General features: G+C 37.0%; 1 protein-coding gene and 1 pseudogene across 3 annotated transcripts in view; both read right to left on the minus strand.

Moving 5' to 3' along the window:
• Positions 1 to 17681, minus strand: part of OLFM3 (olfactomedin 3) — a 202957-nt gene that overhangs the window by 3599 nt on the left and 181677 nt on the right. For all 3 annotated transcript variants that reach the window (XM_059375564.1, XM_059375563.1, XM_059375565.1), the window contains exon 5: positions 638 to 744. In XM_059375564.1, coding sequence (XP_059231547.1) covers positions 638 to 744 — 107 coding nt within the window. The remainder of the gene's footprint in view (positions 1 to 637; positions 745 to 17681) is intronic.
• Positions 5042 to 6440, minus strand: LOC132001551 (large ribosomal subunit protein uL24-like; annotated as a pseudogene).

Below are 17681 nucleotides of genomic sequence, written 5' to 3' on the forward strand. Positions count from 1 at the left end.
AATGCTTGTTAATTGGATCACCTTATAGGTACAGCTGCTTTTTAGTGTAACCATTTTATTAATTTAGCTACTAATCTCATTTGCATGTAACCCTTGAGAATCTTAATGTGAGCTGAATTTTGTGATAGATCATAAATAGCGCTATGGTAAGTTTCCAGTATATTGATTTACATAATGCAGACATTGCCAACTTAGGAAAATATACTCCAAAAGTTTCAGTACTATTTACTTTAAAATTACCTCTAGATTCCAGGGATAGTTCAGCTTGTTAGTGAATCAGTTGCTTTTGAGTTTTTCACTTACTTAGTGATTTTTTTTTTCCCTCACATTAAGGAGCAGGTTTTAGAAGTGTGTAGAGACTTTTTTGTGTACTTGTAATTAGCTCTTTATTAGCATAAAACAAGACTAAAACGAATAAAAATTGGACTAGCTTTACTGTTGAATTAGAAGATGGAATATTTTACTGAAATAAGGTTGCTGTAGATATGTTCATATTATCAAACTGAGAATACTTGGCAAATAACGTTAACACTTTTCAAGTTGAAACTAATATTCCTAAAGAAAATAAATCATTCGATAGACATAGAGTGCAAATAAAGTATGATTCTAAGCAAAGGTGTTTGTGGAAGCAACATACTCTATTATTTTTTTCAGATGCTAAAGGGTCTGTCATCCAAGCGCCAAATCGGGTTCCAGATGTCTTGACTGTAATTGGGCCTGTGATTTTCATCAATTTTCCACATGCTGGAATCAGAGAAACATAAACATGTTGGGTGAACATGACCAATGACTGCCACACACATATTTATACCAAAGTCAAACTCCTACCATACTCAAGAGCAAAGAAAGGGATCCTGAAATAAAGCAAATCCGTGAGATTAATATCACATATTCTGAATGAATGATCAATCATATTGGGTGCTGTGCCTTTAACTGTAACTTGAACCACGAGTAGCTGCTTTTTCAATGCTCTAAATCCAAAGAGTAGAGGAGTTTTAAAATGGGAAATGGTTTGTACAGTCTGGAAAGAAATAGTGAGGGAAATCATTATCATTATATTGAGTTTACAGCTGCTTCATTTAAGTAAAGAGGTCAGAAAAATTACACAAATTGACCATGGGCCTGTTTACCTGATCACTTCTCACCTACCTTTCCCTCTCCCTTATGGCTTGAGACTTTGGACAATGTATACAAGCGAGAAAGAACTCTATAAGGTGATTTTAAGTATTGGTGAATGAGCAGCTCCTGTGAAAGATATCTTTCTATAAAGATATCTTTATATATATAAAAATTCAACCATGATCTACCTGAAAGAGGTAGAATTTTGAAGGGCAAAAGCCTTGTACAGGTAGCAGGGCCAGGTACAGCAGCCATTGAAGGTGCAAACAAAAAAATTCCAAAAAACGTAAGTCCTCAAGACCTTGTAAATACATGCAGAAAAAGATGTAGAGTATCAGTCAATTCAGTACCTGTCAAAAAATTAATGACGTTCTTAAAAAATTGTAATATTCTTATCACCATAGCTGTAGGATCTTAGGAAAACCTCAGACTTTATAAATGCCCAAACCTAAGCCAAACAGAAGCCCAGGCATTTTCTAAGATTTTAAATAGCAAAAATTAAAAGTGACTTATACACTGTGAAAGGCAATATGAGTGCCTATAAATGTTGACCTTGACTCTATAAAAAAGGAATACCTTCTCCATCCATTTATGCCCCATTTTCTCCCTTGATTTTTTTTTTTTTTTGCTTAATATTTTTTGGTTCTGTTTGTTCAATGTTTCTTCCATTTTCTGCCTATCCTTAGAATTTATAAATTTCCAATTAGTTCCTATTCCCATGTGTTTGGAAGATAAAGAACAGATCACCAAAGCAGATCAAGGATATTACTAATTATAGTTTGAAGCTTTTTTTGACTCCTTTTTCTCTATATGAGTTTCTCAAAAGAATAATATGTAACTTGTAAAATACTAAACTGTTCAGTTAGGAAGATGATGGATGATAATGTTATATTTTCTACTATTATTTCTGTGATAACTACAAATTTAGTAATCTCTAGCACTTCATGAAACCTGAATGGAATACATGTTTTTCTCCTTTTGTGAAAGAAATTGGATAAGACAGCTTTTTTATATACATTATATAAATGAATTACTTTATAAGTTCCTTATACCTAATAAACTAAGCAAATAATTAAAGAGACTTTATTGCATTATCTGTATTGAATAGCAAAACATTGGCCTATACCTGTTCAGAATATATCAATTCAACTTGGTATAAACATATGAACAGTATGTTTGTTCATGTGGGTAAGTAGTATCAGTTTGAACTAGGCAAAAGCAAATACATTCTGAATGAATCTCATTGAGTATATTGTTTGCAATAAGTGAAAGTAATATGATCCTTAATGATGTCCTACATAAATATTTCTAAGTTCATAGATGATAAGTGCAAGAAAATTTCAAAAAAATTAAAATAAACAGGAAGATATTCTATCCCCTGAAAAATACCACAGAATGTGTTTTTCCCCTTTAGGCATGAATAATAAATTCTTTTGTTAAAATACAAATAACAAAATGAAGTAAAATATGAAAAGTAACCCTGGCTTAATATGATGGACTAATAACATGTGTTTATCTTCTTTTTTCCTAAGATCTAATTAAAATGATAGTAAAGGAGTAAAACATGGGTGGAAAAGCCTAAAGCAAAGAGAGTGGTATCAGAATCTTCAGTAGAGAAGAAAGTTTAAATAATTTCTAGAAGGCCCAAGGTGGTAGAGTGGTAATTAAAGATGTAGGATAAGATAAGATGCATCAGTGTGTCTAAGCAGGAAAGGCAGTTGCTGAGGAGGAAGCTGCAACAGCCTACAGAAACATAGTTGCTGTAAGGGTATTGGGTGAGATACAGGGCATTGAAAGCATGCCTGAAAAGCAGTCAATCTTGTCTTCATCTCTAGATCCAGGACCCCAGGAGGCAGCTTTAAAAAAAAAAAAATCTACAAATCTGTGTTAAATACTTGAAAAGGATTAGGGCAATTAATGTAGGCATCAGAGCTCCAGAACAAAGGCTCCAGCATTGACACTGGAGGTCTCTTGCCTTTCTCACTATGGAATAAAGCGGCAAACCCTACCTAAATACACAGTTTCCAAGCAGATACATTGTTCAGATCTTTGAGAGTGAAGGAGTAGCCAAAGATTAGCATGTGTTTTCAAAAAGCTTACAATGAGAATGACTAAAGTGAAAGTGCAGAGAAAACAGATCCTGTAAGAAGAGAGAGAATACAGAGCAGAAGAGAAATAAAGATACTAAGATCTCTAGAGAGTTTTGTATATTATAGACCATTCACTGTAAAAGGAAAACACAAAAAAGCTACAAGAAGTTAGAAATATGATTACATTTTTAAAAATAGGAGCTATCCCAAAAACTAAAACAAAAAGACATAAACATAGGGAAAATATAGATGCATGTAGGATCAACTTAGAAGCTCATTCATCTGAAGAGTGAGTTTCTACGATGAAAGGAAGGGAAAAGAGTAAATTTTCAAAGAAATTCTATAGGGTATTTCCCAGTTACAAAGAAATTCTATAGGGTATTTCCCAGTTACAAAACCTAAATACAGGTATCATGTGCCTTTCAGAAGTCTGTGTTACCCTGAGCGGTGAGAGTTGCCCCACCAAGCTCCTTTCCTGGAAACCATACTCAGAGTCTCAGCACTGAGCTGCTGTAGCTTTGAACTGTGACTATGAGCACCCGTGCTTTATGTGGAGTTATTTTGTGCATCCGTCTTCAAGATGTGTCCTAAGGTATCAGGAAAGCCTGAAAGAGGTTATCTTCTGGGTCTGGAAATGCTCAAGAAATTTTCCATACAAAGTAATGCTTCTGCTTTAATTTGCGCCGTTTCGGATTCTGAAAATTTTTGTTAAGAATACTCTACTATCTTATCATGAGGGAAAACTGTGTTCAGACTAAAAGGGCATGACATAATGAATGAAAAAAGATTTAGTCTTAGAAAATTACAGTGAAGTTTTAGATGAATAATAAAGAAAACAGAACTTTTCAGAGAAAGAATGTGAGATGATCACATGCAAACAGGTAAGAATTAGACTGGCATTGGGCTTACCAATACTGGATTCTGGAAGACAATAATCAGTGATTTCATATTACGGAGAAAAATCAGAGGAAGCTATACTAGGGATATTGTCTCTCACACAAACTTCCCAAAGTTTACCTACAATTTAATTTTTCTTAAGAAGTTACCTGAGCATATGTTGAGCAAAATAAAGAGTAAACCAAAACAGGAGAAGACATGAAATCAGGAAAACATTTTTGTCCCAGAATGACAGCTGTGCTGTAGACCTTGAGAGTGATTAGTCCAGAATGGATAGACATGGGCCAGAGGGAGGTCTCGGGAATAAGAGGAATTGATCTATGGAAATACTGTATGAGATCCTCTAAGAAACACTGGGTATGGTGAAGTCAATTATTGAAGTACAAGCATTAAAGGAAAATTCATTTGAACTTAATTCTAGAAATTTTGCCTTTCGAATGGCACAGATGATAGGAAGTTGGACTCAGAGGAAAGAAATACAGCAGAATCCTACAGCAGAGTCCCCGCTTAGCTCCTCACATGAAAACCATCATGTCTGACTTGTAGAATCAGCCCATAAACTAGTTGTAGAATATTTGAGATATTTCATCTACTCTGTGATTACAGAAACAACACAATGTTTTAAACCATGATAACACGGAAGACTAGGTAAAGTCCACAGTATGAAAGAATTAAAAATTAAGAGAGGAGATGAAAGAAAGATGGAGGTTAGCTGACATCATACTTAAAAATAGGGCATGAAGAGAGCTTTCCTATAGTTGATGAAAAAATAATAAAGACTTAAATCTGAGGTGTGAAGTTTTAACATTGGTAAGAGTTGAACTGTGAATAGTCATAAAACTGTATTATGAGAAGACAAAGAAGTGCCTTTGGCTAAGTGACTTAGGTCTGCATTTTGTTTTAGCAGAAAGTCAGTAAACAATTTCCAAAACTGATTAGCCCCCTGAAAAAAGTAGAAAAATAAGTATATTATTAGAGATACAGATTTAAACATCTGAAGCTCTAAAATTAAACTTAAACATGATTGCCTCAGGAAAGGAAACTTCCTTTTTATTCTAAGTCCTTTTTATTCCAAGTATATGATTTTCTAGTTTTGTGCATATAATATTTAAATTATAATCTTATTTTTTTAAAGATTATTTATTTGTCAGAGAGAGAGTGAGAGAACAAGAGAGTGTACGAGTAGGGGGAGCGCAGACAGAGGGAGAAGCAGGCTCCCAACTGAGCAAGGAGCCTGATGCGGGGCTCGATCCCAGAACCCTGGGATCATGACCCAAGCCAAAGGCAGATGCTTAACCCCCTGAACCACCCAGGTGTCCCTAAATTATTATTTTAAAAGCCAAAATAGTTATAAAAACTTAATTAAAAAAGCAAAGATTGCATTTGTGTATTGCTTATGGAAAGGTTTTTAATTGCCATGCTTCCTTGCAGGTCTAGGAAGTAGGTGGAAATTAAAGATTGAAATAGTCTCCAAAAATGAAAGGTGCTAGTATTCTGAATTTTAATTAGGCTTCAGTCCTATAAGGACTAGTTTGAAATTATCTTCTTTAAACTTCCACCTCTGTCTTACAGTTGACATGACAATCTCTTTCCTTCTAATTGTTTCAACCTTAAAAAAATTAGAATCCTTACTATGAATGACGTTTACCAGTTATTTCATAGAGATGTTAAGAAAAGCTAATACGTGATTACATTTGTTGGTACACGTGTAGGAGTTATCCTGAGATATTATGCATATGATTCAAGTAGAAATGCTGTACATTTTAAAACTTTCAAAATTGTGACTATGACATAAGAAAAATATGCCCCACTTTGCATAGGAAGAAAAATTAGCCTAAAATTTCTTGAAAAATACCTTATCTTTATTTTTTAATAGTTTTATTGAAAGTTGTATATAACATTGTTCTTGCATCTTCTCAGTTGTTTCTTCCTTATATTTGCCCTTTTGTACTTGGTGCAATTTGGCTTTTTATTCAAGGAATTTTTGTGGTTTTTATCCAATTTTAATTTGGTGATAACCATTTTGCTAGGGTAGATGTCCACACGGGGAGCTGGGCCATTTGCTTTCTCCCACTGTACTCATTGAGTGTTCATGTCGACATCTTTTGTCCTGTAAAGCTGGGCTACTTTGCAAATTTGCTGACCTTTGTAGTGTCCTCACCCAACCTGTACTTTATCATCTTTTTGTATGGGCATACATTCAACGTTGTACTTCTGTCTGAGATTTTGGAAAGAAAGGAAGACATATTCTTCCTGTAGATGTGAGAAAGTGCATGAAAGTGCCTTTTTACAGTTCTTGCTCAAGTCAGAAGTCACAGAGGGACTGAATTTCATTTTGGCCACTGGCCAATTTCAGCAATGACCACAAAAGGAAAAAGTGAACATATCTTTTAACGATGAGTGAACTTTTGAAAAAAAGATACCTGGCATCTCAGAAGTCAGTTAAAACTAAATCTGGATGTAGATCAATATAAGGTCTCAGGATGAAACATAAACATAATGGAATATTCATTTCCATAACACTTTATATCCAGAGGAAATGACTAAATGGAAACAAAGGAAGAAATAGTGACCTCAGGTTGTTTACTGGTACTGAAAGTGAATGGAGATTTTGTAGTCATGGAGTTTTACTTCAACGCTTTCGACGGCCAGACTCTACAATTAAAACTCAAAATGAGATTTTTAACCTTCTTTATGAGCCAAGCCAGCTCCTCTAATATAGATAGTGTCCATTGCCCCAAGGCCGAAGCACAGTTTGGATACAGCAAGAGCACGCAAAGCCCATATTTGCCTCCAATAAGTGCATATTTCAAGTGTTGATTCAATTTATGGGTGTGAGTGAGGTTCTGGACACCGTTTATGTAACATAACGTTAATATGAATTGAGTTGGATGGATTGGTTAAAACCTGTACAAGAACTATATTTGGGACTAGGAATTGTGCCATGAATCTCATATAATCAACATTTCCAAAAACTGACAGCACATCAGTCGCTTGAGGTGTCTTGGCTTCTGTGGTGTTTGGACAGAACCCAGCCTTGTATCCATATGGCGGAGGGATACTGCTGAGCTTAGACCACTTAGACCAGGAATTAAGACAGAATTTACAACAGGACTTAAAAGCTTGTGACATCTAAACTAAAAATGACTTTGCTTTCTCCTTGTAGCAATGGACATTTTCTCTGAAATACACTAGAGGGTAAAACCAATTCTATTTATTTATTTATTTATTTATTTATGACAGAGAAAGATCACAAGTAGGCAGAGAGGCAGGCAGGGCGGGGGGAGGAGGCTCCCAGCTGAGCAGAGAGCCTAATGACGGGCTCGATCCCACGACCCTGAGATCATGACCTGAACCGAAGGCAGAGGCTTAACCCAATGAGCCACCCAGGCGTGCCCCCCACCTTTTTTTGTAAAACCAATTCTTAATATTTAAATGTAAAATAAATCATTTATTCACTTAGCAACCATTTACTGAGTACATATGTACATATTGTGCTAGGAATACAAGGGGAACAGGGAGATAAAATAGGCCCATGTGTTGTACCTTCTCAAAGTACTATTGCTTATCCTTTCCATTTCTTCTTTTTTTCTTCTTTTTTATTTTTGAATCAACTGACAAAGTTAAGTGAAGAAGTGATTTCAGACCAAAACTATATTGAGAGAAGAAGGATGGAGCATTGAGTGCACAGAGTATCTCTTAATATTAAATGAAAATTATAGAAATTCAGCCCTGAGTACTAAAATACATAAGCACCTTTCCCATTAAAACAGCCTACTTAGCTAACCTGAAATTTAATCTCATTTTAACCACATTTGCATTTATTCTGCAAAACATACTTAAATTGTCAAACCTAGAAAGAAACAAGCAAATTCAGCAAATTTCTCATATTTAATTTTCTATAAAAAATGGATGTGAGGAAGCACCAAGGTGGCTCAGTCAGTTAAACATCTGCCTTCAGCTCAGGTCATATCCCCGGGGTCCTGGTATAAAGCTCTGCTTCACGTTACCTTCTCCACAGGAGTCTGCTTCTCCTTCTCCCTCTGCCTTTGCCTCCCCTCTCCCCTGCTCCTGCTCTCTGAAGTAAATAAATAAAGTATTAAAAGAGAAAATGAACGTGAGTGTCGAGAAAGAACATATTTAGCAAATGTATTTCTTATTAGATCTCACTGATTTGGTTTTGCCTATGTGTCTTGTTGGTAGTTGTCCTGAGTGTGTGAAGGAAACTTATCTCTATAATTTGGTAAATCAATATAATTTTGCAAACTTTAACTCTGAGATTTCAGTGAATGTTTTTGTTTTTGTTTTTTTTTTTCTGTGAATGAATTTTTAATGTAACCCATTAAATGTAAACCATTTAAAAAATATGCATGTAGGGCACCTGGGTGGCTGAATTAGTTGAGCATCCAACTCTTGATTTAAGCTCAGGTCAAGATCTTAGGGTTGTCAGATGGAGCCCTGCATCAGGTTTTGCACTGGACATGGAGCCTGCTTGAGATTCTTTCTCACCCCCTCCCCCTCCCCCCAATGGCTCATACTCACTCAATCTCAGTCTCTAAAAATATTTTAAAATGATGCATGTGAAACTGCGTGAGCTCTGGTTCCAAATAAAGATATTTTACATGTAGTCTCTGACCAGAGAGATTCCTGTGAATATTTATAAACTTTGTGTTTTGCATTCTTTGATTCTTCTGTGTGATTCCACTATCATTTTTTTCTCTGTCTGTCACTCATTAGCTATCTCCCATCTGCCCAGTGACTCACAATGTGCAATGCCAGCCTTTGTCTTCCTGGCACCACCCTGGATTTGACCTTGGCCCCATAACTTTCTACCCCTCAGTGAAATTCTTTGAGTAAACCAAAATTTATAGCATTAATAACTTAAACTGAAAAAATTATAATGGCTCAAAATATCAACAGTTTTAAATAATAATGTCTTAAATGAGTCATTTATTCATTGACTCATTTATTCACTTCACTATTCATTAATTCATCAAGCTAAGATTTAATGAGTATCAAGCACTGTTCTGTGTACTAGAATTAGTATGGTAAGCAAAACATGACACCTTTTTTTCTGGTGGAGCTTCCATTTTGAAGAAAGGGTATAAAAGAAAGAAATAAGCAAACAAGGCAATATATCAGGTAGGAAAAATTTTAATGCAGATTATTTAAGTAGAATAATTTGATAGTGACCTGGGGGGAGGCACTGCTTTAGATTGGGTGAGTAGGGAGGACCTCTCAGAAAGAGTAATATTTAATCTGAGAGCTAATTGCCAAGAAGTCAACCATGGAACCTAAGTTGAAGGGAAGGACATTCAGGCAGTGGATCAGTTAGATGGCAGAGTCTTAGATCTGGAGCAGGGATTGGGGGGAGCAGGGAGGTGGTGGGGGCAGGGTGGTCATTCCTGACTGTCTGGATATGGATCCTAATTCTATCACTTACTCTCTGGGGCTCTAGAACAGTTTTTAACCTCCCACTGTCTCATGGGTAACAGCAGTAATAATACCTATTTCACAGGGTTATTGGGAAAAATTAAGAAATACATATAACTATCAAAACCACAATGAGATATCACCTCACACCAGTCAGAATGGCTAAAATCAACAAGTCAGGAAATGACAGATGCTGGCGAGGATGCGGAGAAAGGGGTACCCTCCTGAACTGTTGGTGGGAATGCAAGCTGGTGCAACCACTCTGGAAAACAGCATGGAGGTTCCTGAAAATGTTGAAAATAGAACTGCCCTATGACCCAGCAATTGCACTACTGGGTATTTACCCTAATGATACAAACGTAGTGATCTGAAGGGGCACGTGCACCCGAATGTTTATAGCAGCAATGTCCACAATAGCCAAACTATGGAAGGAACCTAGATGTCCATCAATGGATGAATGGATTAAGAAGATTTGGTATATATACACAATGGAATACTATGCAGCCATCAAAAGAAATGAAATCTTGCCATTTACGACAATGTGGATGGAACTAGAGCGTATCATGCTTAACGAAATTAGTCAAGCAGAGAAAGACAACTATCATATGATCTCCCTGATATGAGGAAGTGGTGATGCAACATGGGGGCTTAAGGGGGTAGGAGAAGAATAAATGAAACAAGATGGGATTGGGAAGGAGACAAACCATAGGTGACTCTTAATCTCACAAAACAAACTGAGGGTTCCTGGGGGGAGGGGGTTTGGGAGAAAGGGGTGGGATTATGGACATTGGGGAGGGTATGTGCTTTGGTGAGTGCTGTGAAGTGTGTAAACCTGGCGATTCACAGACCTGTACCCCTGGGGATAAAAATATATGTTTATAAAAAATAAAATAAAAAAAAGAAATACATATAACTTAATAAATGTTAACTGTTATCACTGTTCTTGCAGACGTCCTATATTTGGGTATGTGTGGTGAGTTAACACACACAGAAATTAAAAAAAAAAAAAAAGCCAGTGTGTCTAGAGCACACTTGGAAAAGTAGACGAGGTTAGAAAGGTGGTCCAAAAGATGAAGCTATGTAAAGTCAGAGTATTTGGATTTCATTCTAGGTATGATGGAAAGCTATCTGAGAATTTTAAGAAGTCAGGGGAGTGACAGAATGTGAGCGATACATTTTAAAAAGATCACTCAAGGTAGCATATGAAAGTTAATTAGAGGGAATAGAGTAAAGGCAGAAAGACCAGTTAAGAAAGAGATTGTCACATTGATCCAGGGAAGGGATGATGGAAGCGGTGATGGGGATGGAAAATAGTAGATGGTTTGTGTTATGATTTTTGGGATAAAGTTCGTAGGACTGGCTTCAGAATAGATGTTAGAATGGGAAGTAAAAAGAGGAATTGAAGAAAACCTTATGTTAAAAAAAATAGTCCAAGATAATATCCAAATTTTGGCTTGTTCAGCTAAGAAGATTGTATTGCCATTTACTCACAGGAAGTGACTGAGGAAGGAATGGATTTGGGAGAAAAGATCAAGAATTCAGTACAGATTATTTTAAGTTGTTCATGACTGGTTTGCATGCCAGTGGAGGTGTAAAGAAGATAGTATAAAAATCTAGGGGGCATAGACACCCTTTTGAGATGAGTTTTAACAGTCTAGGGAAAGCCAGAGACTAAAATTGCCTTAGAGGGAGGACATACAGAGAAAAGAGAAAAGCATTTAGAACAGAACTGTGAGGCATGGCGACCCAGCAGAAGAGCTCAAAAGAAGTGACAGAAAGCACCTAAAAATAATGTAGTGTTAAGGAAACACACACACACACACACACACACACACACACACAGGGCCTTTTAAGAGGATGAAGTACTGAATTGTGAGGAATGCCACTGAGATCTCTAATAAGCTCACCGAAATGATCATGGAAGTTAGCAGCAAGAAGTCCCTGGTGATCACAGAATCAAATGAAGACAGTGTTAGGAACGGAAGCTGGGTCACCGTTGGTTCTGAAGACTGTAAATTAAAGCAGCAGCTATAGGAGATTCTTTCAAAGGAGAAAAAGCAAGGAGATGAGGGTAGAGAAATAAAGGGTCGTGGGAAATTTTTACTATTGTGCGGATCTCATGAAGAAAAGCTTGTTTGCCTTTGGGAATAATCTAGTAGAGAGGGGAGATGGGAAAGAGAATAATTAAATAAATGAACCCCATGAGTAGATGGTCATCTATTTAGGAACCGAGTAACCATGCCTCTATCTTTTTATACATTTTTTTGGGGCGGGGGTGGAGAGGTGTCTTTGTTTTTATTCCCACAAATTCTCAGATGTTTTCCTAGGAAATGTTTCTGTGGTATATTCCATCCAGGTTAGAATGCTGAGGTGGGTGTTAGGAGATCTGGTTCCTAATCTAAGCTACAGCATTAAATCATCATGTAAAATTGGATAATGCACTTACTCTCTGGGATGGAATTTTCTCATCTCAAAGATGGAAGTTCTGAAGCTTGTCATTTTCTTAGTCTAATTAAGGTGACACTGAGTGGATAGGGCATGTACAAACTTTCATGTGTTGCTGGGAAGAAGGTGGTATTTGTGGTTGTGGTAAAACATGGGGTGATCAGGGTTATCATCATCTGCTCTTACTCTTGGGAAGCCAAAAGCAGGGCTGTCCATGTTGCTTTCTTCCCATCTGAAATGTGTCTGCTAAGTATTTATTTGATTCCTAGCTAAAATGCATCTTGATAAGTGAAATTGGTAAAATTAAAGGTGCGAGAATTTGTAAGCAACTGGCTGCTTTTTAAATTATAATTTTACAGATATTAATGTTAAGTGAACCACAGATATTTTCAGATTCTGATGGAATACAGAAATCATAAAAATAAAGTAAAATAAACAATAGAAGTCATTTCTATTACTTGGCTCCCAAAAACTAGGTTTTGTTCAAATAAATCATTATCGTTCTTACTTCACTCTCACTTTTTGTGAGGACAAAGGCAGACAGAAAGGATAATTTCCCCAAATGCCTGGAAGACAAATGTTCTTGCAAAAGTGGATGGCAAGGAAGTCAAGATACTTGCTTCATTGATTTTCTCCTGCTATGCGCCTCTGTCTACAGTGAGGCACAGGAGAATATTAGTATTTTATAATATAGTGATTGTGTCTATTCAGAAAATATACTGAATGGATAGTTTAAGAAAGTGACGGTTTTATTTCCTGATGACTTTTAGACAATAAACTTTTTTACAATCAGTTGCAATTCATATTTATCAATCAGTAGCTCAGGAAAATATATCATTTGGGATTCAGAAGATTTGTTGTTTGGATCAATGAAGCATAAAAACCATCTGTCTTTTGTTTATATCTTCAATATATAATTGTATCTTGTAATATCCTGAACTAACAGCTTCTGGATTTAAATCCTAAGGCCATGCCCATATAAGTAAATTAAATGGAGTAGTGACTATCTTTATGACAGAATGTTATTTCTTTTTACTTAAGGCCATTGGAGAACTCATGTAGCAAGAAGTAGATACGATTTGATCTTTAAAGTCTATTAAAACTACTGAAAATAAGTTTGTACTATACATAGTGAATTTTAGTAAAGTATAGTAAAAATCTATGTATATTACTTAAAATTTTATTTTTATCTTTAGTCTTGACATTTACATTACCAAGAGAAAGGTGATGGTAATGATGGATACAATTGATTATTGGATAGGGCACTAGATTGAGTTTTTGCTGGGTGTCTCGTAAATAAGGCCAAAAACAATATGTTTCTAAATACCTGTGTTTTTCCAAAATTGTTTTAAATTTATTAATTTGTTATGATTAGCATTTTATGATATATGGCATGTGTATAGTTCTGTATATTCAAAAATACAATGATTAGGTAGTTGAGAAAAGTGACCTTTTTATTTCTCTTGATTTGAAAATTTTAAAATTATCTTAACTTTTTTGGGATAGAGCTTATATTATGAGTATATGTTTAAGGAGAAGCCTATTTAACATCCAGACTGAATGGAACAGAATCGTATTATGAAATCTCAAATATTTTGGCAATTCATGGTTGCCTTTGAAAGCACAATATATATATATATGTATATATATATAGTTAATATTTAAAAAATATTTAAATATTTAAATATTTAAAAAATATTTAAAAAATATTTTATTTATTTATTTGATAGAGATCACAAGTAGGAAGAAGAAGCAGCTCCCTCGTGAGCAGAGAGCCCGATGCAGGGCTTGATTCCAGGACCCTGGGATCATGACCTGGGCCAAAGGCAGAGGCTTTAACCTACTGAGCCACCCAGGCACCCCTCTTTTTTTTTTTTTTAAAGATTTTATTTGTTTATTTGACAGACAGAGATCACAAGTAGGCAGAGAGGCAGAGAGAGGAGGAAGCAGGCTCCCTACCGAGCAGAGAGCCCAATGTGGGACTCTATCCCAGAACTCCGGGATCATGACCTGAGCTGAAGGCAGAGGCTTTAGCCCACTGAGCCACCCAGGCAGCCCTGCACCCCTCTTCTTAAAAGTCTTAACATTTGGTTGTAATCTAAGAAAATGTAGGACATAAAAAGAAAGATCAATAATAAGTCGATTTATGGTAAAATATACCAATTACCTAAAAATGTGCTAAAATAATGAGGGTTTGAGGATTCTGGAAGAATAAGTCATCACCAAGTACTTGGATACTGGAGCAATTGCATTCTGTATTACAGTCTAGAATTTTAGGGAAAGTAGGACTATCTTTGCTAAATAACTCATCTGAGGTTCTTCTCAATTTAATTTGTGGGGTAATTCTTGTAAATTTCCCCTATTAAATTTCCAATTTAAATTTCACTCCACTCCACTGTGGGTACACAGTTTGGTTTTTCTATTAATTTCTGCTTCCAGTGAGATTTTCAGTGTCTCTTGTTTTAAGTGCTAGGTAGAACCAAATACTGTGTTTTGTAATGAAATGTTGCATTGCCATTGAAGAGAGGACAGATAGCAACAATAACAAAGGTTAAGGAAGGCTGTGCTTTTATTGTCTTTTTTTTTTTCTCCAACGAGTTTCGACTTCATAAAAGATAAGACATTCCATATTTGACCGTCATGATTCAACTTCATAAAATATAAGACATTCCATATTTGACTGTCATGAGATAGTGCCCTATGTCAGTCTCCATGCTCAGTGCAGAGTCTGCTTAAGACTCTCTCTCCCTAGGTGCCTGGGTGGCTCAGTGGGTTAAGCCTCTGCCTTCATATTAGGTCATGATCTCGGGGTCCTGGGATCAAACCCTGCTTTAGGCTCTCTGCTCAGCAGGGATCCTGCTTCCCCCTCTCTCTCTCTGCCTGCCTCTCACCTACTTGTGATCTCTCTCTGACAAATAAGTAAATAAAATTAAAAATAATAAAAAAAATAAAAAATATTTGCTCTCACTATTTGACACTAAGTTTTATCTACTACGTTTCAGGTGTTTTATGATAGTCTTCAAGAATTCAACTGGAATAAGACATAGATGGTCCCTGCCCTCTCAGAGAAGAGACATCTTATCTTTAAGGGGGTGAAGATTTAAAAAATGTAAAAGAAGCAAATGGGAATTTTCTGAAAAGTGTGCCAAGTTTCATGGAGAGTGGGATGGGTGACTCTGGGAGACAGTGTCGGGGTAGCCAACCACACACAGGAGCAATCAGAGAAGGCTCTATAGGAAAGTTGATGTCTGGTGTATAAAATGCAAAATCATTAGAGTTTGGATAGGTAATGTGGAAGAATGTTCCATTACGGGGTAGAAGGTCAGTGTCCAGCCAAGAAAGCATGCATGACCAAGGAACTGAAAGATTAGAATGGCTAAAGCTTATGGTGAGTACATGATGAGAACTTGTGAGAAAAGGGCTGGAGAATTAGGCAGATTCCATGTCATCAAGACAGATCACGAAAAGCTATTTGGATTTAATTTTAAAAGAAAATCATTTAAACATAGGTGTAATATGATTCAGTTTGCATGTGGGAGGCCATGGTAAGTCTTGAGACGGGGACCAAACCAGGCCCTGACTTGTGCCTCCTTTAAAGGCTGAATAGCCGAACAAAAGGCTAAGGTCAATAAAGTCCAGGAGCACTGAGAAGGGGTGTGTGCTATGTGCTGTGCGCTCGCCTACGTGACTTCCCACACGTTTGCTAGTCAGGTAGAGCCGATTTGGCCGGGGTCAGAAATTCCTGGCTGGTCCCTGCTGTCCTTGTACGGGCTATAGACGACACCACTGTAAGACTGTGCTGTGCTTACACAAACTGTGTCTTGAGTGGCCTTGAAGTCAGTACGTCTGGTGCTAGAAGGTCTGCTATTGATGTTTAGGAAATAGATAATGGGAAAGCTTGAAGGATTTTCTGTGCATGTTGCAAACTCTTTAGTAATCAGCTAAAAATAGATACTTTCTTATGATTGTTTCTGTTAGCTGTATAATGCCTCACAGCCTTGAATAAACTCGGCACTAGTGGACATCCTCCTCGGTGCTCCTCCTGCCCCCATCTCTTTGTCTCTTAATTTCTTTTCACCATCCTCTTACCCTCACGTTCCTGGTCCATTTGTCGTGCCGGCTGCAACATTTGCATTTGGAAAAGACTATTTTAAACACCTCATGTAGTGGCGAGGGAATGACTTCAGGTTAAGGACAGTGGGTAAGAGGCCCACTGCAGTCACCCAAATGAGAGATGGTGAATGATGATCTGGGTCAGGGTGGTGGAAGTGAGGCAGCAGCTAAGAGGTGGTTTCAAGAGATTAGTTGGAGAGAGAAATGATGTGAGTGCATGTGAATGGGGTTTAGGGAAGGATAAAAAAGACTCTCTAGCTCCTTTCTTTCTATAGCAAAAAAGAAGGAAATCTGGGTATGAAATCTGCCTTTGAATTCAGAAGGAACTTGGGTTTACAGATGCTGCCTCCAACGTGTACCTTTGGTAATTAAACTCTCTGAGCAGAAATTGCCCATAATCATGCCCAATCCAGAATTCTTCCAGTGGTTAGAACAGATAACATGTGAAACAGCTGGCATACTGCTTGTCAAACAGTAGGCCATCAGTATTGCTCTAATGATCCACTTTTGTGCTCATTTTTGCCACTAAAATGCAAACTTCTTAACAGTAGAGGGAGACAGTGTGCTACTCATCTTTGTATCACCCAGTACCTACCAGAGTGCTGGCACACCCTGGAGAATCAATTAACATTTGTTGAATGAACAAATAAGACTATTACACATAGAAAATTGGGTTTTTCTTTTAAAATCTCATTTGGTATAAACATGCCGGTAATCCAAATTCCGTACTTGTGACCAAAAGTTGTGACCATCAAAAATTAAAAAAAAAAATTTTTTTAACATTTTATTTGTATATTTGACAGAGAGAGGGAGAGAGAGAGAGCACAAGCAGGGGGAGCAGCAGAGGGAGAGGAAGAAACAGGCTCCCCGCTAAGCAGGGAGCCTGATGTACTATATATAGATATATACAGGGCTCATTCCACCCCGGGACCCTGGGATTACCGCTGGAGTCAAAGACAGATGCTTAACTGACTGAGCCATGCATTCGCAGATTTAGAGTTTAGATTTTAGATTTTAAAATCTAAATTTAAGATTTAGATTTTAGATTTTAAAATCATGCAGATTGTAGATTTGAGATTGGAGTGCGATGAGTGCTACGGCCATTCCCTTGAACATGAAGCCTCAGAACTGTTAATAGAAAGACATATCCTGAGCTTCACTAGATGGCCCCACACAATTGCCCTAAAATAGAACTAACTTGAGGGAGTGGAGGGAAGGTGACTGGAAAGCCTGATTATAATCTACATTAAACGTCTATTGATGCTCTCAGGGTGTGCGTGAGAGTTTTAACTGTGCTTCTTTCAGCAAATTCTCACGTGCATTTAATCATACTTCGCATGTCTAGGAATGGGATATTTAATGAAGCACGTGGGACTTGACCGTGTCTCTCACAGGAGAAAATTAAGCAGTTAGGAAAGAGCATTACTGTACCTCATTCAGACCCACTAGGGTGCTCCCTTGTTAAAACCTTTTTTTCTTTCCCTAATTTCTGTTTTCTCCAAAACCGTAATTCTCTGGTAGAAATAACGCTGAATGGTGCCCTGGTGTTCTCAGTGACTTGTGATTCCTTTAGAGCCTTACTTA

This window comes from Mustela nigripes, chromosome 14 (genome assembly GCF_022355385.1).
Source record: "Mustela nigripes isolate SB6536 chromosome 14, MUSNIG.SB6536, whole genome shotgun sequence".
Taxonomy (NCBI): domain Eukaryota; kingdom Metazoa; phylum Chordata; class Mammalia; order Carnivora; family Mustelidae; genus Mustela; species Mustela nigripes.